At 41.0% G+C, this 22,150-nt stretch overlaps 1 protein-coding gene across 1 annotated transcript in view; it reads left to right on the top strand.

The window, feature by feature from the left end:
* LOC109936832 (arylsulfatase G) overlaps nt 1–22,150 on the top strand; it is a 66,059-nt gene that overhangs the window by 7,341 nt on the left and 36,568 nt on the right. Inside the window, exons 2-6 of the mRNA XM_048611104.1 lie at nt 1,594–1,781; nt 9,640–9,687; nt 13,127–13,238; nt 18,610–18,747; nt 20,126–20,329. Of these exons, the coding sequence (XP_048467061.1) occupies nt 1,594–1,781; nt 9,640–9,687; nt 13,127–13,238; nt 18,610–18,747; nt 20,126–20,329 (690 nt within the window). The remainder of the gene's footprint in view (nt 1–1,593; nt 1,782–9,639; nt 9,688–13,126; nt 13,239–18,609; nt 18,748–20,125; nt 20,330–22,150) is intronic.

The following is a 22,150-nucleotide window of genomic DNA, read 5'->3' as shown; positions in this document are numbered from 1 at the left end:
ACCAACTGCTTCAACCATTAAAGCTGGAGAGTCAAGTGGCCAATTGGAAATGTGGACCTCTCCAAATTGGAGAAACATAGTTCCAACTGAATAAACATACATGCTTAATATTATTTTTACCTTGATGCCAGTATGATGAATGTATTTTTAAATCCATTCTTGTGCTTCCCAGAGATGCAGTTGCAGGTGCCTAATCTCTTCACAGCTATGTCCTAAGGTTTGGTTGCAGGCAGCATTTGTCCATTTTGAATGATCTGCCATTTGTGGAGGGAGGTGGCAAAATGGGCACATATTTGCCCATGTTAAGAATAATATTTCACATGCTCCTTCCAGAAGAATTTCAAGATTTGAAGAAATTGTGCTAGTATTTTATGAAAGTTAGACTACATGGGATTCAGGGAGAGCTTGCCAATTGGATACAAAATTGGCTTTATGGTAGGTGACAGGGAGTTCTGGTGGGGGATTGTTTTCGGACTGGAGGCTTGTGATCAGTGCTGTTCCACAGGGCTCGGTACTGGGTTCACTTTTGTTTGTCGTTTATATAATGGTTGGATGAGATTATGGGAGGCATGGTAAGTAAGTTTGCAGCTGGCACCAAAATTGATGGTATAGTGGACAGTAAAGAAGGTTGCTTAAGATTACAAAGAGATCCTGATCAGTTGGGCCAGTGGGCTGAGGAGTGGCAGTTGGACTTTAGTTTGGATAAATATGAGGGATTGCATTTGGGTAATACACTCAAGGACTGGACTTATACAATTAATGGTAGGGCCATAGATAGTGTTGTAGAACAGAGACCTAGGGGTCCAGGTACATAATTATTTGAGATTTGCGTCACAGGTAGACAAGGCGGTTAAGAAGGCGTTTAACATGCTTGCTTTCATTGTTCAGACCCTTGAGTATAGGAATTGGGATGTCAGATTGAGGTTGTACAGGACATTGATGAGGCCTCTTCTGGAGTACTGTGTGCAATTTTGGTCGCCCTGTTATAGGAAGGATATTATTAAGCTGGAGCGTCTTGAGAAAATATTTACCAGGATGTTGTTGGGAATGGAGGGTTTGATATATAAAAATAGACTGGAAAAGATGGGACATTTTTCACTGGAGTATATGAGGTTGAGGGGTGACTTTATTGAGGTTTATAATACTGTGAGGGGCATAGATAAGGTGAGTGACAAGGGTCTTTTCCTTAGGATGGGTGAGTTCAAAACTAGGGGTCATATTTTTAAGAGGAGAAAGATTTAAAATGGATATGGGGACAACTTTTTCACACCGAGAGTGGTTCATGTGTGGAATGAACTGCCAGAGAAAGTGGTAAATGCACTTACAGTTGCAGTGTTTAACAGACATTTAGATAAGTTCATGAATTGGAAAGGTTCGAAGGATATGGGCCAAGCATAGGCAAGTGGGCACATGGTTGGTATGGCCTGGTTGGACTGAAGGGTCTGTTGCCATGCTGTATGACTCTTTGATTCTGCTATGACTATAACTGACATCGACAGCTATGAAACTAAGCAGGTCAGTTTTGCAGCTTGCTACATGACAACATATTTGCAAAAATCCTCAGATTTTGCTCCTTGTTTTTTTTTGTTTCAGATTTGAGGACTTCCATGCAGCTGCCTCTACTTGTTCCCCATCTCGGGCTTCTCTGCTGACAGGGCGCCTGGGGCTACGGAATGGCGTTACCCATAATTTTGCTGTAAACTCAGTAGCTGGCCTACCGCTGAATGAAACAACACTGGCAGAAGTTCTAAAGCAAGCCAATTATTCGACAGCAATAATTGGTATTTACAGTTTTAGTTCATATTTTTCTTTCCTATGTAATGGCTGCTCTGTTCTACTGTGCAACTGTAAATGACATCACAAAAGGAAATACCATCTTGCTGATGATCACAGAAGAGACAAAGACAAATGATTGGAAGAGAGAGACAAATGTCACTTAGTTTTACCTTAGATTTAGAATGCCACCTTGATTTTTGTGATATCACAAATGTAAAAAGCAGTGAATGTTTAAAGAAGAATAATGCAAGAATTCACTTCATTTACATTGCAGACAAAAACACCTACTGTCCATTAGTTTAGCATGTGAGATCTTTAGAATTAACCAGCAATCACTGACTTTGTTAGCTAACAATCAGCAATCTTCCTAGTAAGCCACCCAGCACCTTCCTTCATCAGGAAGTGCAAATAAATAATCACAATTCCTCCCGACCTTTAACACCTGTGCTTTCTTTATTTAGTCAAATAAAGAACACTTGCTGTTTTGAGTACGTCTATGTTAAGCATATACTCTTCACATTCTTGACTGTGATACTGGCACATGCAAATATAACTGCCATCATGTCAGAAATCCCACTGATATATTTTACAATAATTTTGTTTCAATGTTGAATGCTTCCTTCACTTTACCTGTAGTGTGTTTTAGAAGCATAAGTTATTGGGAGGTGTCCAGCCGTTTAAAGTGTGCTAATAAATAGTCTGCGTTTCACTGACATGATGTCAGTGTACGGAAGCTGACTCAGCATTTTGTTGGACCTTGTTGAACTCCAAAGGCTGGCACCAACAGCGTCCAGCAAATAATGAGGGATGAATTTTCCAAGACCCTGAACAATGTGAGCAATGGCAAGTCAGTAAAGAAAATATGGCAAGTAATAAGATTCCCAACATTGAAAGAAAAATGTCAGATTCTGTAAGTAAGTGTTGACTGGCAAGGTGAGAATCTCACTGGTGATATTTGCCACTAGTAACTAATTTTGTCTCATTTATATGCAGTTTCCTTTTCTCCCATGAACCAGGGAGAAACTAGACAGTGATAATTCCCAGCATGGAAGTCAGAGCGAGTACTTTGCATCTCTAACTCACCACTTGCCCTCTGGCCTCTATCTTAGACAGCGGTAACCAAGATCTGGACAACATCATCGTGGCACATCTCTAACCTCCTTAGAATACAGTTCCCCACGTCAATGCAGCACTTTGGGGTCTACAACCAAGCGCCTACCTCATGGATTGGAGAAGATGCATTTCAAAGCTCCTTGCTTAAGCTCACTCACTTTGCAGTTACTTGGATACCCACAGCATCTCAGCCCTGTCTTGCCTTGCCATCTCGTGCAGGCACAAAGCTAGCTTGTCATGATTTTCAGCAGGGGAGGCAATGGCCTTCTGGTATTATTGCTGGACTGTTAAACCAGAGACCCAGCTAATGGTCTGGTGTAGTGATTGTAATGAGGTCAGCCAGGTGGACCTCATGACCATGACCTTTGTTGATTTCTGAAAAACCCATCTGGTTCACTAATGCAATCAAGGGCAACTTCCCATCTAAGTCTAGAAACTTGGACACAGTTAGTCTGCCACTTGGGGTAGTTAGGATCCAGGGGTTCTGTATTGGTAAGAGGGCATTGGAAAACTTGCGGCCCAGTGCAACCAGTCTGGGGATTCACTGTATGTCAGTTGGTGAGCTGCAAAGAGATCAGTTAGGGGCCCATTCACTCATCAGGAGGGGTTGTCCATCCAAATCGGTCAGGAAAATGGAACACAGTCAGTCCAATGGAAGCTGAGGGGGATTATCGTGGACCATTGATGTACTAGGAAAGATGGGAAGGCCAATTGTAGGGATTAGAGGCAGCATGCTGGGATGCAGAATGGCCAGTAATTATGAAAGGGAGGCACAATATAGGGTGAAAGACAGTAGTGCAATCCTTGACATGGTTACTGTGGAAGGGAGGGGGTCATTCACAATCACAACCACCTCAGCTTTGACAGAGGAACAGTGCAGCACGATGGTTGACATGGTTAAGTTGTAGGACTGGGGCATGGGGTGTGTTGATATGAGGAAATGAAGACTTAAGAGTTGTATGGAAACGTGCGGACACTTAGTACTGATGGAATTGACAGGGAGTGCAACGAAGAAAGGAGACTGGAGGTTTGGGGAATCTCTCTCTCTACTGATTACCATGCTGAGTCTGTGACTCACAGTGCCAGGCATTGCCTTCCATCCTCATACATATTGTAAATGGAAAAGAAAAGTGACTGTGAGCACACCCAGAGTGGGCAGGGTAAGTTTATTTTTTTCTGTCTGAGCATATGGGCTCTACTTGTAAGTGAAGTGATGCCCTTCAAAGGGGAAATTGCATTAATCAAGCAGGTTGAAGACATTTGTAATCATTGTATCCTGCATCTGAAAGGCATGTAGTATTCAATTGTGTGGGATACCAGCAATTTCAAACATAGTTATTTCTGTGAAGCAAAAATAATCACAGATAACCTTAAAAGTCTTATCGGTGGCCCAACTTCACAGAGATGATCCAAGCTTTCTTAGACTGCTCACTTTGAACTGTAAGTATTTGTCAACATGCTGTTATATGCATTGCTGCTTTTCCTGGGTAATTTGGGGTTTGGAGGACAGGGTATCAGTAATCTCGCTGCAGTTGTGTTCTCCTATTGTATTTGTGTCACAGGGCTTTTGCTGCATTCATTAGAATAAGGTCCCCCATTCAAAGGCCTGTGTCAATGCATTCCATCCCCTCCTTGTTGGGGTTGTCTATATCCCACTATTTGGAGGACTGTGTTAAACCATTACTCATATGATGCTGAAAGCTCACATTACTAAGAACCAGTTCTGTTTCAAATATTCCCTGCACAGATTCATTGGAACAGTGGAAGTCATTGTTGCTATGGCTATCATGCTACAAAGATGTAGAGAGATAGAGGAGGAACAAACATGCCAGCAAGCGCAAGACCAATAGCAGCCTCCAGCAGCTGCTGAACAGCCTCCACATGAAGTGTCTGCAGCTGATGATCCCCTCATATTGCGAAGTACATGCAGGAAGCCCAGAGGCAAATGCCCTTGAGGCCATTTCCTCCAGAATGAGCAAGGCACATTACTTTCACAGACCGAGAATATCCTGGGACACCATCACAGAACTATGCAAACTGCTGCAGTGGGACCTGCAACCTGAAGGAGTGGGTAGCCATCCTCATCTAGGTGCTATCAAGCGAATAACTCCACTAAATGTTTACACTGGCTGCTTCCAAGCACCCACTGAAGATTTACAAAGGATCTCTCAATCTTCAACCCACAAATGTATCAAGACTGTAACTGACCAAGTTGTGCCACACCATAAAACTGTGTCTCATTTCCCCATGACGAGGTCAGTGCTTCTTCAGCCTGGGCAGTGGGCTTTGCCACCTGAGCTGGCTTCCCCTAGATGCTATGCATTATAGACTGTACACACATTGCGATGAGAGCACTTATATCATAGCAGCAAATTTCACCAGCGGAAATTGGTTCCATTTCATCAATGTACAAGTGATCTGTGATCATCAGTACCATATTTGGAAGTCTACATCATGTACCCTAGGAGCTGACATGATTCCTAAATCCTTTCAAGGGTCAGATGCCTTTAAAAGGATAGTTACTGGGAGAACGGCAACTCTCTGCAACCATAGCATAGATACAATGCATTCCTCGACCAGATCTGTCGAATAGCAGATGATAGACCTGATGAAAATGAGGTTCCAATTTTGGATCAGTCTGGTGAGGCCTTGCGGTACACTCCAGACAGAGTGTGCCACATAATCCTAGCATGATGTGCTCTGGAGCAGGCAACGAGGGGATATGATGGATTCTGAAGAGCTGTGAGAGTGACAGCAGTCTTCCGAGGAGAAAGATGGGGACATTGAGCAGGAGAAACATCATCTTTGACAAGATAGAGTGCTGCAGCTTTGGGTACAACAAGTTAGCCATGACTTAATAGACACCCAGTTCCAATAGACAGGAGCTGGCACCACTGATCTTTCATTGACTGTACATTTGTTGTTGTTCAAAAGGTAAATGGTCTGGTTTATTCTCTGAAGCAATTGCAGTTTTATCATTTGTTCTTTCTTCACTTTTTTTGTTGTTGAATAAAAGTTAACGTTTTCAACTGTTTGTAGGCTGTCCAACATGCGATGCTCCTACATTGAATAGTGAGAAGATGCTACATCATGTTGTGTATTAGGGAAAGAATAGCACCCCATTTGACAGTGTTCTAAGATAGTATGGTACTAAGGACAGATAACCTGTATGTAAAATAGCAATACATTTCTGCACATGAACTTGCATTTGTAATGCATTTCTACCTGTACTACCTATGTGCCCTTAGAAGCTTTTCTTTTCAGTACCCCTTCCACTAATACATGCACTGCACACGGCTGAGTTTTAGCTATGTACTTGAGCCAGGAATCTCAGGAGGTCCCAGCAGTGTTGAGCACTTCTGTCATTGCTGAGCACCCAATTATGCAAGCTGGGCACAACTGAGGTATGGTGCATACATAATAAGGCAAGCTGCAGAGAATTTTGTGAGAGCTCATGAAGAGAAACCTTCCAAAAAACTCCTCAAAATAATATTTCGCCAATATTTCAAAAACTCCGGCCCTGTGACCTATCCGCTTACTGGACATAGCAAATCTGACAAGTTTACTTTGACAGTTCTGCTGGCTGACCATAATTAACAAATTGCTTGTTGTGGCATACAAATAAGGCATATCAAATATTCCCAAATATAAGTTGTTCCCAACCACTGAAAAGGAATACACATTGCAATAGTAACAGCAACATATACTTAAGTACATCGCAAGGAATCACAATGTTCAAATTAATTCATCTTCAAACATTCACAATTACAGAATGCCTGTAGTAGAGAAAACTTTTACCTTCTCTAACCCAAAAGCCCAGCTGTAACATATATTTGAGTACCCAGGTTAGATGAGGATACAACACAGATCAAGTCTATATGCCTGGCAGATTACATTTTCAAACTCTCATCTATTGCTCTTACAGAGCTATCTATCGTCCTTGTTTTGAAATTTGAATTTTAGGATTCGGGTCACATGATTTTCAGAATGCAAAGAGATAAACTTTTTATCAAATGTCCCTGAATCCAGTTTGTTTACAATAAGATAATAGAGTACTTCATGTATTCCAAAGCACTAACTATTTTAATTCTTCAGGACAGCACAGTACTTATATTGATGTATTGAGTGTATGTTCATATCTTTATGATTTTAAGGTAGGATTTGCATGGTGTTGGTGTTACAGAAATAATTTAAAATCTCCATGATTGTCCTTGATGTAATGTTTTGCTTAACGTAAAAAAATGTATAATCAGCTTGTGTTCTTTCCCCTAGTTTTGCAGCAAAGAGTTGCAGAGTATAAATGTTCTGTCTGTAGAGGGATTGAGTTTACCACTGTAATATGTAAAGTAAGATCTCAGAGGTTAGAGCACTGCTTGTGAACCAGGGAGAATCCTCACCCCTGATCTTCAAACAAAGCTCGTGTTGCAATTGATCGCTGGCCTTGACCTTCGAAACTGTCTTGCTGAGTCTGACCCAACTTATTCTTCTTCACCTGCCAAACCTCACACATCGTCACAATCTTTCCCAGTTCAGTAAAGAGAACATGTTTTGTATGATCTCCTGGACTAGTTTCAGTCATCTATGTGATTTGGATTTTTTCCCCCTTTATTGGGCCATGCACTAAAACACTTTGAAGAGATGATATAATTGAAGAGTTGGACATTCCTAGTCAAGATTCTGCAGCTATTATGAATGTGAAACAGATCTAGTGGATAAGCTTGCCTGTTCCTGTCTGTCAATTTGTATTAACTGGGGATGGTAGCATGGTGATAATGATGATGAAATGGTGATACAGGACTCAAAATCTAAGGACCTTGAGTTAGTGCTTTAGCAACAAAACTTCAAATCCCACATTTGGTGCTGGGGAAATTTAAATTTAATAAAACTAGGAAAATGATTGTCACAGTGATGGGAGCATTGTATTGTACAGTTAGAAAGGAATGGCTGTCAGAGTTCTCACTGTTGACTTTGGACCCCATGAAATCCCACAGTATCAGGTCAAAATGGGTAAGGAAATCTCCTGCTGATTACTAGTTACTGAGTCCCCTCAGCAGTAGGGCCACAACTGAGCTCGCTGGTGAAGTCCTGAATATCTTCCATAATGGGACTGCTGAGGGTGGTAAGAGTTGTTACATGGGTGAAAACCTATTTGGCCTTGCCCTCAGCAGTCTACCTGCCAGAGAGATATCTAACCAGAGAGTATTGCTAGGAATGACCATTTCAGAGTCCATAAGGCCATGAGGCCTAGGAACAGAAGTGGGCCATTTGACCCATTGAATCTGCATGCTATTCAATGAGATCATTGCGATCTGATAATCCTCAACCCAACTTTATTGCTTTTTCTCCCATAACTCTTGATTCCCTCACTGATTGAAAATCTGTCTATCTCAGCCTTGAATATACTTAATGACCCAGTTGCTACATCTTTTTGTAGAAGTCCACAGATGCACTACCCTCGGAGAGAAGAATTTCATCCTCAATTCTGACCTAACTGGGCTTTGCTTTGAGCTTACTCCCTCTGATCCTAGACTCTCCCACAAATGGGAAACACCCTCTCCACATCTACCTGGTCAAGCTTCCTGTGAATCTTGTAAGTTTCATTAAGATTGCCTCTCATTCTTTTCAACTCCAATGAGTACAAGCCCAACCTTCTGAGCTACTCTTCATAAAACAATCCCTCCATATCCAGGATCAACCTATTAATCCTTTTCTGGATTACCTACAATACCAGTATATCTTTCCTTACATAAGAAAGGGGAGCAAAACTGTTCACTCTATTCTAGGTGTAATCTGATTAGTGTCTTATATAGTTTAAGCAAAATTTCCCTATTTTTGTAATCCATTCCCTTGAGATCCTTGTGGAGATGAAATACCCTCCATCAAGTTATCTGGTATTACCACCATTCTAAATAGTATAGTTTCAGAATTGATCCAGCAACTCAAAACTGAACATTATGAGGCAGCAGGAGAATGTTATTCAACCACCGTCTATAACGTTATGACCTGGCACATCTTTCACTGTACATTATTGTCAAGGTATGGATGAGCCCTGGTTCAATGATAAATGTGGGAGAGCTTACTAGGAACAGCATCAGGCATACCAGCCACGACACAGAATTGTATGAATCTTTTTTAAGTTCCTGGGATTGTAATCAAGGCCGACATCATATAGCAGTCTATATGATGTCAGTACATCCATAATGATGTTGCAAAGTGAAGGGGTCCCAGGATTTTGACTCACCAGCAGTGAAAGAACAGCAGTGTAGTTCACATTTCAGGATAATGTGTGGCTTAGAGGAGAACTTGCAGGTTTTGGTATTCCCATGCATCTGCTACCCTTATTCTTCTATGTGGTAGATGGGGTGCTGATCAAGTGGATTGATCAATTGGATGTTGCGCTTCTTAAATGTTATTTGATCTGCACTCATCCAGGCACACAGGGTAAATTCCATTATACACCTCACTTGTGCCATGTAGATGATGGACAATCTTTTGGGATGTCTAGAGATATGTAACCTGTTGCAGAATTGTCAGCCTCTGATCTGCTGTTTTCGTTGCAGTGCCAAATGTACAATATAGCTGGTCAAGGTAAGTTTCAATAACTGGACATTTTAGGTACGTAGCATTTGAAGAATATGAAGTTAGCAAATTAAAATGTAGTTAAATTTAAACTGCTGAATTTGTAAGTTGTTGTAAATAATTTGTAAGTTGTAAATAAAACTTTCACGTACACGTTCTTCTTTTGCTCAGGTAAATGGCATCTTGGACATCATGGCTATTACCATCCAAATTTTCGTGGTAAGGAAGCCTTCTGTCAGAAATTGAGTACAAAGCTGAGTTTTATTTAATTTTATAAAACTATATGTGATTTCGATGCCATATGATTAAGTACTGTGTCCAGTTCTGGTTGCCCTATTATAGGAAGGATGTTATTAAACTGGAGATGTTTCAGAAAAGATGTACCAGGTTGATGCCGGGAATGGAGGGTTTGAGTCATAAGGATAGGCTGGGACTTCTTTCATTGGAGCGTAGGAGGTTGAGGGGTGACCTTATTGAGGTTTATAAAATCATGAGGGGCATGGATAGGTGAATAGCAAAGGTCTTTTCCCTAGGGTGGGGGAGTTGAAAACTAGGGGGCACATTTTTTAAGGTGAGAGGAGAAAGATTTAAAAAGGACATGAGGGACAACTTTTTTTTTAACACAGAGTGTGGTTAGCGTATGGAATGAACTGCCAGAGAAAGTGGTAGATGCAGGTACAGATGTAACGTTCAAAAGACATTTGAATAAGTTCATGATTACGAAGGGTGTGAAGAGATATGGGCCAAGTGCAGGCAGGTGAAACTAGTTTAGTTTGGGAACATGGTTGGTGTTGACTGGTTGGACCATTTTGTATGACTCTGTGACTCCATAACTGATAAGTGAATTAATGTATTATATTTAAGATCTGTGATACGTAGTATTGAAGTTTTGCAGAAAATCCCCTTTTCGTTTGAAAAATTGATGAATAGTTTCTAACAAGTTGCATTTCAAGCACAAGCAACTACCTTCCATTGCAAAATAGTGAAATCAGCTTTCCTTAAATGTGGAATAAGCAATACAAAAATCTGCAACATGTAAAGATCATTGTGTCTGTCACCATCAGCCATTAGGGAAATGTGCTGAGATACCAAATTGCATGCAGCACAAAAAGAGTAGACCTGAGTGACATTATATTCAGAACAAGGAAGTTATTAATGACTGTTCCAGCTTACAAATATCTAGCTTTTAAAATTCTTCGGATGTGGTGCTGACGAAGAGTGCACCTCCACGAAGTATGGAAAAGTTGAATCAAGTTTACAGTTAAATTATTTTAAATTCAACCTTCCTGTCTTATGGGAAGTCATGGTGACTAATGAGAGCACTACACAGAGGACAGGAAATGTGAATCTGATGCTTATTTAACTGATGTTTCATGTGTAAAAGTAGGCAACCGGCCACTATCTTCCGGCAAAGCACTTGGAACTTCTATAAAATTTATGACGAAACTATGACTCATCAAGCTGTTGAATAGAGCCCGATATTATTTTTAAACAAACAATGAAATTTTCATCCTTAATATTAGTAATCGCTCCCCAAAGCTTAGTAGTAAAAAAAGTTAGATTTTCCTTGAGAAAGCTTCCTTTTTTGAGTGACGTGGAGGTGATGTGACAAAAAAGAAATAGGACAGAGAGATGCAGCCAAATCTGCTGCGATAGTTAGACACCTCAGTTTGTTGTTATGATCCCATTATGATCCTGATTTGCTTGCTCGAAGCTTTAAAATCACACTTAAATGAAGTGGGAAGATGCACATGTTCCAGGACTTAGCTGTGTCCCTGCCTGTTGATTACTCTTGAAAATAACCGTCATGGTAATGCTAATGATGCTGAACCTTGATGATCCACAAATGGCAAGAGATTGGAAAGGTGATAAGTCACATTGGAAGGAGATTCTGCTCATATCCCTCTTCTCCTTTCAGTGCTTCTTTAAAATCTGCCTCATGGATCAGTTTATTTTTCAGGGTGAGTTTAACCTAACCCACTGACTTCTGTGGGAAGTAAAATTGGTTTGACATCCAGTCTTTTCAGTATCTTGCAGGTAGAATTAGGTTAACATTTCCCTTTAAAAGATACAAGGCATGATAACCAATTTTCCCAGGTACAATTAATTTCATCATTTACCACCCCATTATGTTTGATGTAGCCTTCAGCCATGTCTGACCCATCTCCCACATTTCTGCCCTCACTCTTCTCCTCCTTCCCAGAAAAATAATAGGGGTTTCCCTCGTCCTTACTTTCCATACCACCAGTCTCTGCATTCAAAGAATCATCTGCTGTCATTTCTGCCAATTTCAGCAGGATGCCTCCAGCAAACACATCTTCCTTTCCCCACCATTGTCAGCATTCTGCAGGGACCGTTTCCTCCGTGATACCCTGGTCCTCTCCTCCATCACTCCTAACACTTTCTCGCTCCTCCATGGCACCTTCCTATACAACCACACTTACCCTTCACCTCCTTTTTTCTGGAGTCCAAGGCTTCAGATACACCCTCCAGGTGAAGCAGTGTTTTTCTGTACTTCTTTCAGTGTAGTTTACAGTATTTGTTGTTCACAGTGTGGTCTTTACATTGGCGAGACCAAACACAGATTAGGTGACCACTTTGTGGTATATCTCCACTCTGTCTGTAGGAATGACCCTGGTTTCCCAGTTGCCTATTATTTCAATAAACCATGTTGCTATCATGCTAATACTTCTGTCTTGGGCTTGCTGCAATATTCTAGTGAAGTGCAACGCAAACTTGAGAAACAACACTTCATTTTTTGTTGAGGCACTTTACAACTTTGAGCTCCCAATATTGAATTACATAACTTCAGAAGTTGATTGTGTAATGACTGTCCTCAATTTGTCTTACATTCTCTTCCCTCCTCCCTCACATAGTCTTGCCTTGTTTACTTTTGCTCCTAGTATAGATGTTACATTCCCTGCTTTTCACTTCTTAGCTTACCCATTTCATGTCTCAGTTTCTTTTTCTCCACCATTAACAACCCCTTTGTCTTTTGCACTGGGCTTCTACTTCTGTCAAAAGTACAAAGCAAAACATTTTGCAACACCTTTCAGTTCTGAAGAAGTCGTGATGGATTTGAATCGTTAATTCTGTTTCTCTGTCCACAGATGCTGCCAGACCTGCTGAGTTTCTCCAGCATTCTGTGTTTGTTTGAAAGATATTTCATCTGGAACATGGAGCTTTATCTATAGTTCATTGTTGACAGCCTTGGTAAGCCAAATCGACCTGGTGCTTATTCAGTTTATGACTGATAATCTTCCCATTGATGGTTTGTGTCTGCTAATTTCTGACAAAATAAAGTTAATCATACCCAAAAGTTCCTTCTAGCAACTTGATCTCTGAGCCAATTACAACAATTCAAGGATATCAAAGCAAAATATGATGGGTGCTGGAAATCTGAAATAAAAAAAACAAAAAGTGCTGGAACACTTTCAGGTCTGGCAGTATCAATGTGGGGGTTGGGAATCAAATGAAAGAGAAATGTTTGACCCAAGGTCCTTGATGAAATATGAAGACAGTTCCTCCGAAGACATATTTGGTAAATGTGATGTTCGTGAAAAACTAGCAAAACAAATGGAACAGTTCTAGACGCCATCACTGTTGAAGCACTATAAGACATGGTTAGTTTTTAGACAACTGTTGTGCTTTGTTACAGGCTTTGACTACTATTTTGGAATACCGTACAGTAATGATATGGGTTGCACGGATGATCCTGGGTACAATGTTCCTCCATGCCTACCTTGTCCGAGGGATTCTGATATACAAAGGTAATGTAGTTAAAAGGTGGTTGTGATAACTGTAGATCATTCTTTTTTAGCTGTTTTTTCAATTATGCCTGGTTTGCAATTCAAGAATATTGTGAATCATTGCTTGTCAGTTCAGTGTTATTAAAACTTAGATTATGCTGTTGAAAATACACATCTTTTTTAAGGTCTTAGCAAAATTTTGTAGCTCGGGTTGTGGATGCGGTTGTTCGTTTGCTCGCCAAGCCGACTGTTCCATGGTGTGCAGACGTTTTGTTACCATTCTAAGCAACATCATTAGTGCGACCTCTAATTGAAGTGTTGGTGTTCTGCTCTGTTCCGGATTTATATGATCCTTTGGTGTGGTGGGTCTTGTAACTTCCGGTGCTGTTTTTCAGCAGAAGTCTGTATACGGGATCTATTTTTATGTGTTTGTTATTGGAGTCCTGTGTTGGGAACGAGGCCTCCAGAAATTCCCTTGCATGTCTGTTGTTCGCTTGTCAACAGCAATGCTTGACAAGTGAACAATAGACATGCAAGGGAATTTTTGGAAGCCTGGTTCTCAACACGGGACTCCATTGACAGACACATAAAAATAGACCCCGTATAAAGACTGCTGCCGAAAAACAGGACTGGAAGTGACAAGACCCACCACACCAGAGGATCGTATAAATTCAGAAAGAGCAGAACACTAACGCTTCGATTCGAGGTCACACTGATGATGTTGCTTAGAATGGTAACAAAACGTCTGCACACCATGGAACAACCAGTTCAACGAGCAAACGAGCAACTGAAAATATACATCTTTCCAGTTGTGTCAAAGGCACAATATGAGGTGATCTCATTGAAACACATAGGATTCTTAAGGGGCTTGACAGGGTAAATGCTAAGAAGATATTTCCCTTTGTGGGAGAGTCTAGGACCTGAGGTCACAGCCGCAGAGTAAAATGGAACCAATTCAAGACTGAGATGAGGTGGAATTTCTTCTCTCAGAGGATTGAGAGTCTTTGGAGCTCCTTGTCACAGAGATCTGGGGGTCGTTTGTGGGGTGGGAGTTGGTGGGGGGTGCAGAGTCCTTGTGTATATTTAATTTTTATTGTGTTTAGTTTTGGGCCCCATATCTCTGGAAGGATATACTGGCCCTGGAGCAGGTTCAGAGGAGGTTCACGAGAACAGTCCCAGGAATGGAAAGCTTAACGTATGAGTAACGTTTGAGAACTCTGGGACTATACTCATTGAAGTTTAGAAGGATGAGGGGGTATCTAATTGAAACTTACAAAATACTGAATGGCCTAGGCAGAGTGGATGTTGGGAAGATGCTTCCATTCGTAGGAGAGTCTAGGACCCAAGGCACAGCCTTAGAGTAAAGGGAAGACCTTTTAGAACGGAAATAAGGAGAAACTTCTTCAGCCAGAGAGTGGTGAATCTATGGAATCCACAGAAGGCTGTGGAGGCCAGGTCATTGAGTACATTTAAGTCTGAGATAGATAGATTCCTGATTATCAAGGGTTACGGGGAGAAAGCAGGAGAATGGAGTTGATGAATTTATCAGCCATGATTGAATGGTGGAGCAGACTCGATTAACTGAATGGCCTAATTTCTGCTCCTATGTCTTATGGTCTTAAGACTGAGGCAGATAGATTCTTGATCAGTAGGGCAATCAAGCCTTATAGGGAAAGGGCAGGTAAGTGGATATGAGGAATGTCAGATCAGCTATAATCTTATTGAATGGTAGAGCTTGATCAAGGGGCTGAATGGCCTACTCCTGTTCCTATTTCTCATGTCTATGGTCTTAGGTAGAACTTGAACCCAGGTCTTTGGCCCCAATATAGGGACACTAGCACAGCATTAAAAGACCTTTCCATAAACTTATTTTGTATTAATAATTGTTATTATTTGCATACATGACAGTGACAGGAATAAAACAATCCATAGGAATATTTTCTTCCATCTGAAGCTACTAACTGAATTTGGAGTTTGGTTTAACCTGTATTCATCTTAGTTCTACTTTTCCTTTTGTGGACCTTGGTGAAAATCTTTAACAGGTAATTCAACTTTTGTGCATTAGCTACAATTCTGTTGATAAAAGTCTTGTTTCTGAGTCAGGTGTTGTGGGTTTGAGTTCCAGAACTGTAGCTCAACAACCTAGGTGGGCACTTCAGTGCAGTACAAAGGACTGCTGCACCGTCATCAATGCTGGCTTTCAGATGAGATGTTAAAGCAAAGCTCCACCTACCGTCTCAGGTAAATCCAGAAGGTCCCAGAGTACAATTCTGAAGCGAGGCAGGGAAGTTAACCCTGGTACCTTGACTAGTATTTATCCATCAGAATCAACATCACAAAGCCATTAACTGGTCATTGTAGTTTCTGGGACGTTATTGTGCACAGATAAACTAACACATTTTCTACATTACGGTAGGAACTATGATTCAAAAATTCTTAATTGGATACAAAACGCAATGGCATGCATGGTGGTCATGAAGGTGCTGTAAAAGGCAAGTTTTTCTCTGAGTAACTTCACAACTCTCTGACCCTTTTATTACTTAATATCTGTACAGCATATTGGACAAGTGGCAGGACCTCCATCTAATTCTTCTCCACTGAAGGGGCTCTGGCCACTTGTGTCTCTGTTGATGCCCTGACTGAGTTCCGCTAACTGAGCAAGCAATAAGCCATCAGCTGCAAAATTCTAACGAGGCCTTTTCAGTTGGATGGAGATTTTATTTCCATTGTTTATCTTTCAAAGAATCTGGATAAACAGGAGTGAGTTAAATGCTGAGTAAAACCTGAAAGAACTGCAGATACTGGAAATCAGAAACAAAAACGGAAATTTGTGGAAAATCAGCTAAATTCAGGTCCAGCGACAGTGTTCTAAGGAAGGGTCACTGGACCTGAAACGTTAACTCTGATTCTGTACACAGATGCTGAGCTTTTCCAGAAATTTCTGTTTTTGTAATCAGTAGTGAGGTTTGAGACAAATTACAAGGCTATAATTCAGTTGAGTGATCTGCTGACATCAGAAGCTGTTAAACGGATGTTAAAATTGTTTATAAGTGACCATTTACTAAGCTGTTTGGTAGGAGCAACATTTGTTATAAGGAGTTTTCTTATAAGTAAGTTTTGTTCTTCAGTAACAAGGATTGCACATGTAAAATATTACAGCAGTGGTGAAGGAGAAGTTCTGAGGAAATTAACTCCCAGTATGATACAATAGCATGTATGGACTTACATTTGGTAGTTCTGGAAGCTTAATTGCAGGGATCATGATGCTCAGCTTACCTATGTCCATTGGCTGCCATGCAAGCAGCATGTCAATTTCATGCTGCCTATGTTCTGAATGCTTTCACTGTCTAGCCAAGGTAAACCACACTGTTGATTGGTTGGGAGCCAAACAGGTAGCCAGTATCAGATGTGACTAGCACCAATTTAAGTTACTCTGCAGTGTTTAAAGCTAGCTTGCATCTAACTGGCAGATCAGAGATTGGGAATTCTGCAATGAGTAACTCACCTCCTGACTCCTCTAAGTCTCTCCACCATCTACAAGGTACAAGTCTGGAGAGTGATGGAATACTCTGCACTAACCCAGATGAGTGCAGCTGCAACAACACTCAAGAAACTTATTGCAACCTGAGACAAAACAACCTGCTTGATTAACAGCCCATCCACCGGCTTAAACATTCACTGCCTCCCTGCAAAGTGGCAGCGATGTGTACTGTCTCCAAGCTGCATTCGGCTACTCACCAAGGTTCTTCAGCAGCATCTTCCAAACCTGTAACCTTTCCAACCTGGAAGGACAAAGACAGTGGAACATCACCACTTGCAGATTCACCTCCACATCAATCTGAACTTGGGTTCCCTGGTGCTCGGTCAAAACCTGGATCTCCCTGTCAGCACTTTAGAGATGTTTACATCAGATGGACTGTATATAGATACACTATAAAGGCCCACAAGGAATGAGCAATAAATGCTGCCTTTGCCAGCAACACTTACCTTTATTTTCATTCATTGAATGTAAGAGGAGGACAGTACTAGGTTGAAAAGAGGAGGGACCATGGTAATTGAAATTAAGGTATAGTTACAAATTTAAAATCAGATATTGTCAAGAACCTGGATTAGAGGAACACAGTATCTCAGAGAGTTGTGGAGCTGGAGGAGATTACAAGGATAGGAAGGAACAAGATTAGAGGGATTAAAAACAAGGATGAGGATTTTAAAATTGAGGCATTTCTTTCTCAGTGTAGATCAATGAGCACAGTGGTGATGGTTGAATATATCTTGATGTAAATTAAGACATGAGCAGTAGAGATTACGATGTCCTTAAATTTACCAAGGTTAAATGATGGAGACTGACTGAGAGTGCGTTAAAGAAAATAATTCTAGAGCAAAAATTATTTGAATAATGGTTTCAATGGCAAATGAGTTAAGGTGGAGTTGGCAAACATTACACAGCCAAAAGTAAGTGGACTTTGTGATGGCATGAGTATGTGGTTGCTAGCTCACCGGGTTGTGAATTGTCTGGATCAGCAAAAAACACATTGTCTGGGAGGGAGTTGGGGCCTGATTTTAAATCTGTACGGGATGGATTTTTAGTGAGTTAAAATCTCACCTTGGAGTCAGTGGCTATGCAATAGATTATGGAAGTAGCTTCAGGCAATAGCTTAAATCTTCCAAATATTTTGTTAGAGGACGTCTTGCTCATCCTGCAGTACTGGATGTCTGACAAGCAAACTGACAATCTCTTTAGGCAATCACTTGCTAATGAGTATGATTGTCCACCTAGGAAATTCCATGGCATTGCTCATGGGTTCTGTAGGTTCTAGTGTGGCTGGTGAATCCTCAGACAACACCAGAGATAACTGTGAGATGGTGAAGAGAAACCACTGCAGTAAATTCTCTGACTTTGATTGGAAAGAAAAGTATAACAGCAACCACAGCAGCCCCTATCCAACAGAGCAACAGTAGAGAGGTATTGGAGGAAGAGAGCATGGTCTACTCTGTTAAAGACTGTAGGCAAGTGAAGAAAGAGGAGGAGGGATAGTTTACCTTTATCACAGTCATACAGAATAGCATTTGTGATTTTAAAACTTGTTTCGGTTCTGTGGTGGAGCAGAAACCTGACTGAGGGATTCATATGTAGAGTTCTGGAAAATATTGCAAGGGATTTTGGATGTAACATTAGCTTCAAGGACTTTAGAGACAGAATGGAGGTTCAGGTTTGTGATATTTGTATACCTTGTGCTTGTCAGCCAAGGGTGTAATCCTAAATTCAGCATTTTGAAAATATTGCTTACAACTGTGTCAGAGTTTATATGGTAAATGTCTTTTGAATTTCAAATCTTTCTGAATGTCTTATCTGATACCAAGACTAAACCAGCATGTTTTGCTTTCTGTCTAGCTGTAGACGCAACACATGTACCACAGGTGTAGCAGTGCCACTCCTTGAAAACCAAATGATAATAGAACAACCAGTCAATCTCAGCAGCCTGGCAGAGAGATATGCAGAAAAAGCTATACAATTCATCCAGAAGGCAAGGTAAGTGGGAGTCTGTTATTTATTGAGGTGAGGGAACGATGACATCCAATGCTGTAATTCACTGAAAATAATCTACACCCAAGTAAATCATCACCTATAGTCACTGTGAATTGATACAATGAAAATACAAGTCACAAAACTACCCAGCACAATCTCAGGTCATGATGGTAATAATATGCTACAGGTATGTGTCGTTGAGTACACAGCATGCTGCTGTGGTTATCTTGAGGCAGGCATTGCACCCCCTTTAGCAGTGGTTGAATGTCAGGTTCAAGTCAGATATCTACCCATTAGGACTGAGGTGATATGTGGCATAAGAAACTAGGGAACACATTAGTACACGTTAGATCAGTTTTAGTTTGATCACAAAGTTTATCTTTCCCTACAAAACCTATTTTTAAAATATATTTTGCTCAACAGTTTATTTACCTCTTCCCCCAGGAATAGACCGCCACAGGTGAGTTGCTCCCTTATAACCCAACCAAGTAATTGCTTCTGCCCACCGTGATTTAGCACAGGGACATTGCAGTATGGGGAGCAGAGATAACAAAGCTAAAATTAAATCCCCCTTGCCTGATGTCCAAGTTTATCAGGCACTGATGCTTTTTGTGTATGCTGCCTCTGAACATGTTTTTGGTTTAGAGTCTAACAATCCTGAGCACTGTGACATTAACTATTCTGTGCAGAATTTAAGGGAGGATTGAATGATTGCAAGGGCTTAAACTCAAGACATTATTAATGTGCATAACTAAGATTGTACATAGCTTTGCAGTGTAAGTAATTGTCCACATATACTTCATTAATAACTTAATCCAGTTTAAAGCTATGGCCCTGGGGAAAATGAGAATTTGGAAAAGAATGGATCATGGACACTGCTGGGTGAAAAATCGCTTTTTTTTGAGTGATTTGTTTCTCATTCCCCATATTCAATGGGGTGGCAAGAGAGGGAACCTTTCCTAATCCAAAGATTGCTGAGGAGAATCATGGTGTTTGAAATTTGGTATCTTTTCTGCATTGCTCAGCAATTTACATGTAGCATATATATATAGCATGTATCTCCCAGATTTAGAATGAGTTGTTTGATTTCTATTTTATGCCAAAGAAGCAGCTTGAGGCTCCCCCAGATTCACTTATTTTACACGCACCGGAGCTCATGTCCATTAAAAGATATCAGAGGTTCTTGTACCATCAGTTGGATCTTAATTTGACCTGATATTTGAAAAGTAAAAAAGCTGATCTGAGCATTAGGCAAACTTTCTGTGTTATCAGATTGCTTACGTCATCAAGGCCTTAGTTGCCACATTGTCAGATTGCACTTTTTAAAAAAAGTCTTCATTATCTCCTGATCCTGTTGACTTTCCTGCTCTGTTTTTCTCAGGGAGAGTTTACATCCATTCTTCTTGTACTTTGCCCCGGCCCACATGCATGTTCCTTTACAGTATAATTCTCGATTTGCTAACACTTCCAAACGTGGTCCATATGGAGACAGTCTACGAGAGCTGGACCATGTCATTGGGCAGATACTGGAAGCAGTTAATACAGATTTTCACAAAAACACACTTGTGTGGTTTGCTGGTACGTAGCTACAGTTCTGTTACTTTGAAATCTTATAAGTAGTAATGAAGTTGATGTTGATCTTGTTTCCACTGAAGATACAGCATAGCATTTCTCTATTCTTTCTCATAGGCCCTGGGCCATTCCCCAATAGGGTAGGAATGCTGGTGGTCTGCTTCCCCTGTCTACATCATACTCTTAACTATTCACTCGATGTTACACAAACTGCCCTCCATTTTTTTTTTTCTGAGGTACTTTGCAGTAAAATGCATGCACTCAGTATTTCCAGTAGTTTTACTGGAGAATGCATGGCAGTTCATTTCCAAGTTGCATTCTTGGCATGCTCACGCTGTTCTTTCATTCTGTACCAGAAACACAGAAATTGGATTAAATTAAACCTGACTTTTGTCCATTGCCAATTTACCCTTCATGACATAAGCATGAGAATTTTAAAAATCACCTTGGGTTGAACAAGTCTGCATCATTCACTCACCCTTACCCAACTTTGTAAAAGCAAAATACTGCAAATGTTGAAAATCTGAGATAAGGACAGAAACTGCTAGAAATACTTAGCAGGTCTGACAGCATCTGTGGAGAGAGAAAAAGAGTTAATGGTTCAGGATAATGAGCTTTCACCAGGGTCGTTTTTTAATTTAATCTTGACATGAATCCTGGAGCTGAATAACTATAGCCATTTTCATAATTAGGCAATGATGATTTTTTTAAAAGTAGAAACATTCTTAGTGCTTTTCAACTGTCGGATACTTTAATATTGCAATTAAATTGAACATGTTTCTAATACCAGGCTCAGCTTTGAATTCCTTCTACTACAAAATGAAATGACTTCTCGTGGAAATATTATCTGAAACTCAGGGAGGAATTCCAAAAGTCCAATGAGTTGCAGAACCAGCTTGTGAATTGAGATGAGACCACAAAAAATAAATTTCCTCCAATAGCTGAATAATAAAGTAGGCCATGGCCCATGGCTTGGATACTAATTTCTCAAAAGTCTATACTGGTGGGCCATCCATGAATGTTCCTACAACCAATGGTGTCCTGTTTAAGTGGAAAAAAACACAGAATTTATGCTTACCTAAAGGAGATTAAAGTCAGATCTTGATAACTACAGATCAACAGCCCTACTGTCAGTTGTGTCAAAGCTCATGGACCTTGTCGTGAACAAGAATCTGTTGCAACATCCCATTCACAATAACCTACTGTCTGTTCATTAAGTTATCTTCCAAGTAAACTATTTTACTAGACAACAAGGTGCAGGGCTGGATGAACACAGCAGGCCAAGCAGCATCATAGGAGCAGAGAGGCTGACGTTTCGGGCCTAGACCCTTCATCAGAAAAGGGGGAGGGGAAGGGGGTTCTGAAATAAATAGGGAGAGAGTGGGAGGCGGATAGAAGAGGGATAGAGGAGAGGATAGGTGGAGAGGAAACAAACAGGTCGAAGAGGCGGGGATGGAGCCAGTAAAGGTGAGTGTAGGTAGGGAGTTAGGTAGGGGATAGGTCAGTCCAGGGAGGACGGACAGGTCAAGGGGGCGGGATGAGGTTGGTCGGTAGGAGATGGAGGTGCGGCTTGAGGTGGGAGGAGGGGATAGGTGGGAGGAAGAACAGGTTAGGGAGGCAGGGACGAGCTGGACTGGTTTTGGGATGCGGTAGGGGGAGGGGAGATTTTGAAACTTGTGAAATCCACATTGATACCATTGGGCTGCAGGGTTCCCAAGCGGAATATGAGTTGCTGTTCCTGCAACCTTCGGGTGGCATCGTTGTGGCACTGCAGGAGGCCCAGGATGGACATGTCGTCTGAGGAATGGGAGGGGGAGTTGAAATGGTTCGCGAC

This window comes from Rhincodon typus, chromosome 23, assembly GCF_021869965.1.
Source record: "Rhincodon typus isolate 14 chromosome 23, sRhiTyp1.1, whole genome shotgun sequence".
NCBI lineage: Eukaryota > Metazoa > Chordata > Chondrichthyes > Orectolobiformes > Rhincodontidae > Rhincodon > Rhincodon typus.
Note: the sequence above shows the minus strand (reverse complement) of the source record. Positions and strands in the feature narration are given on the sequence as shown.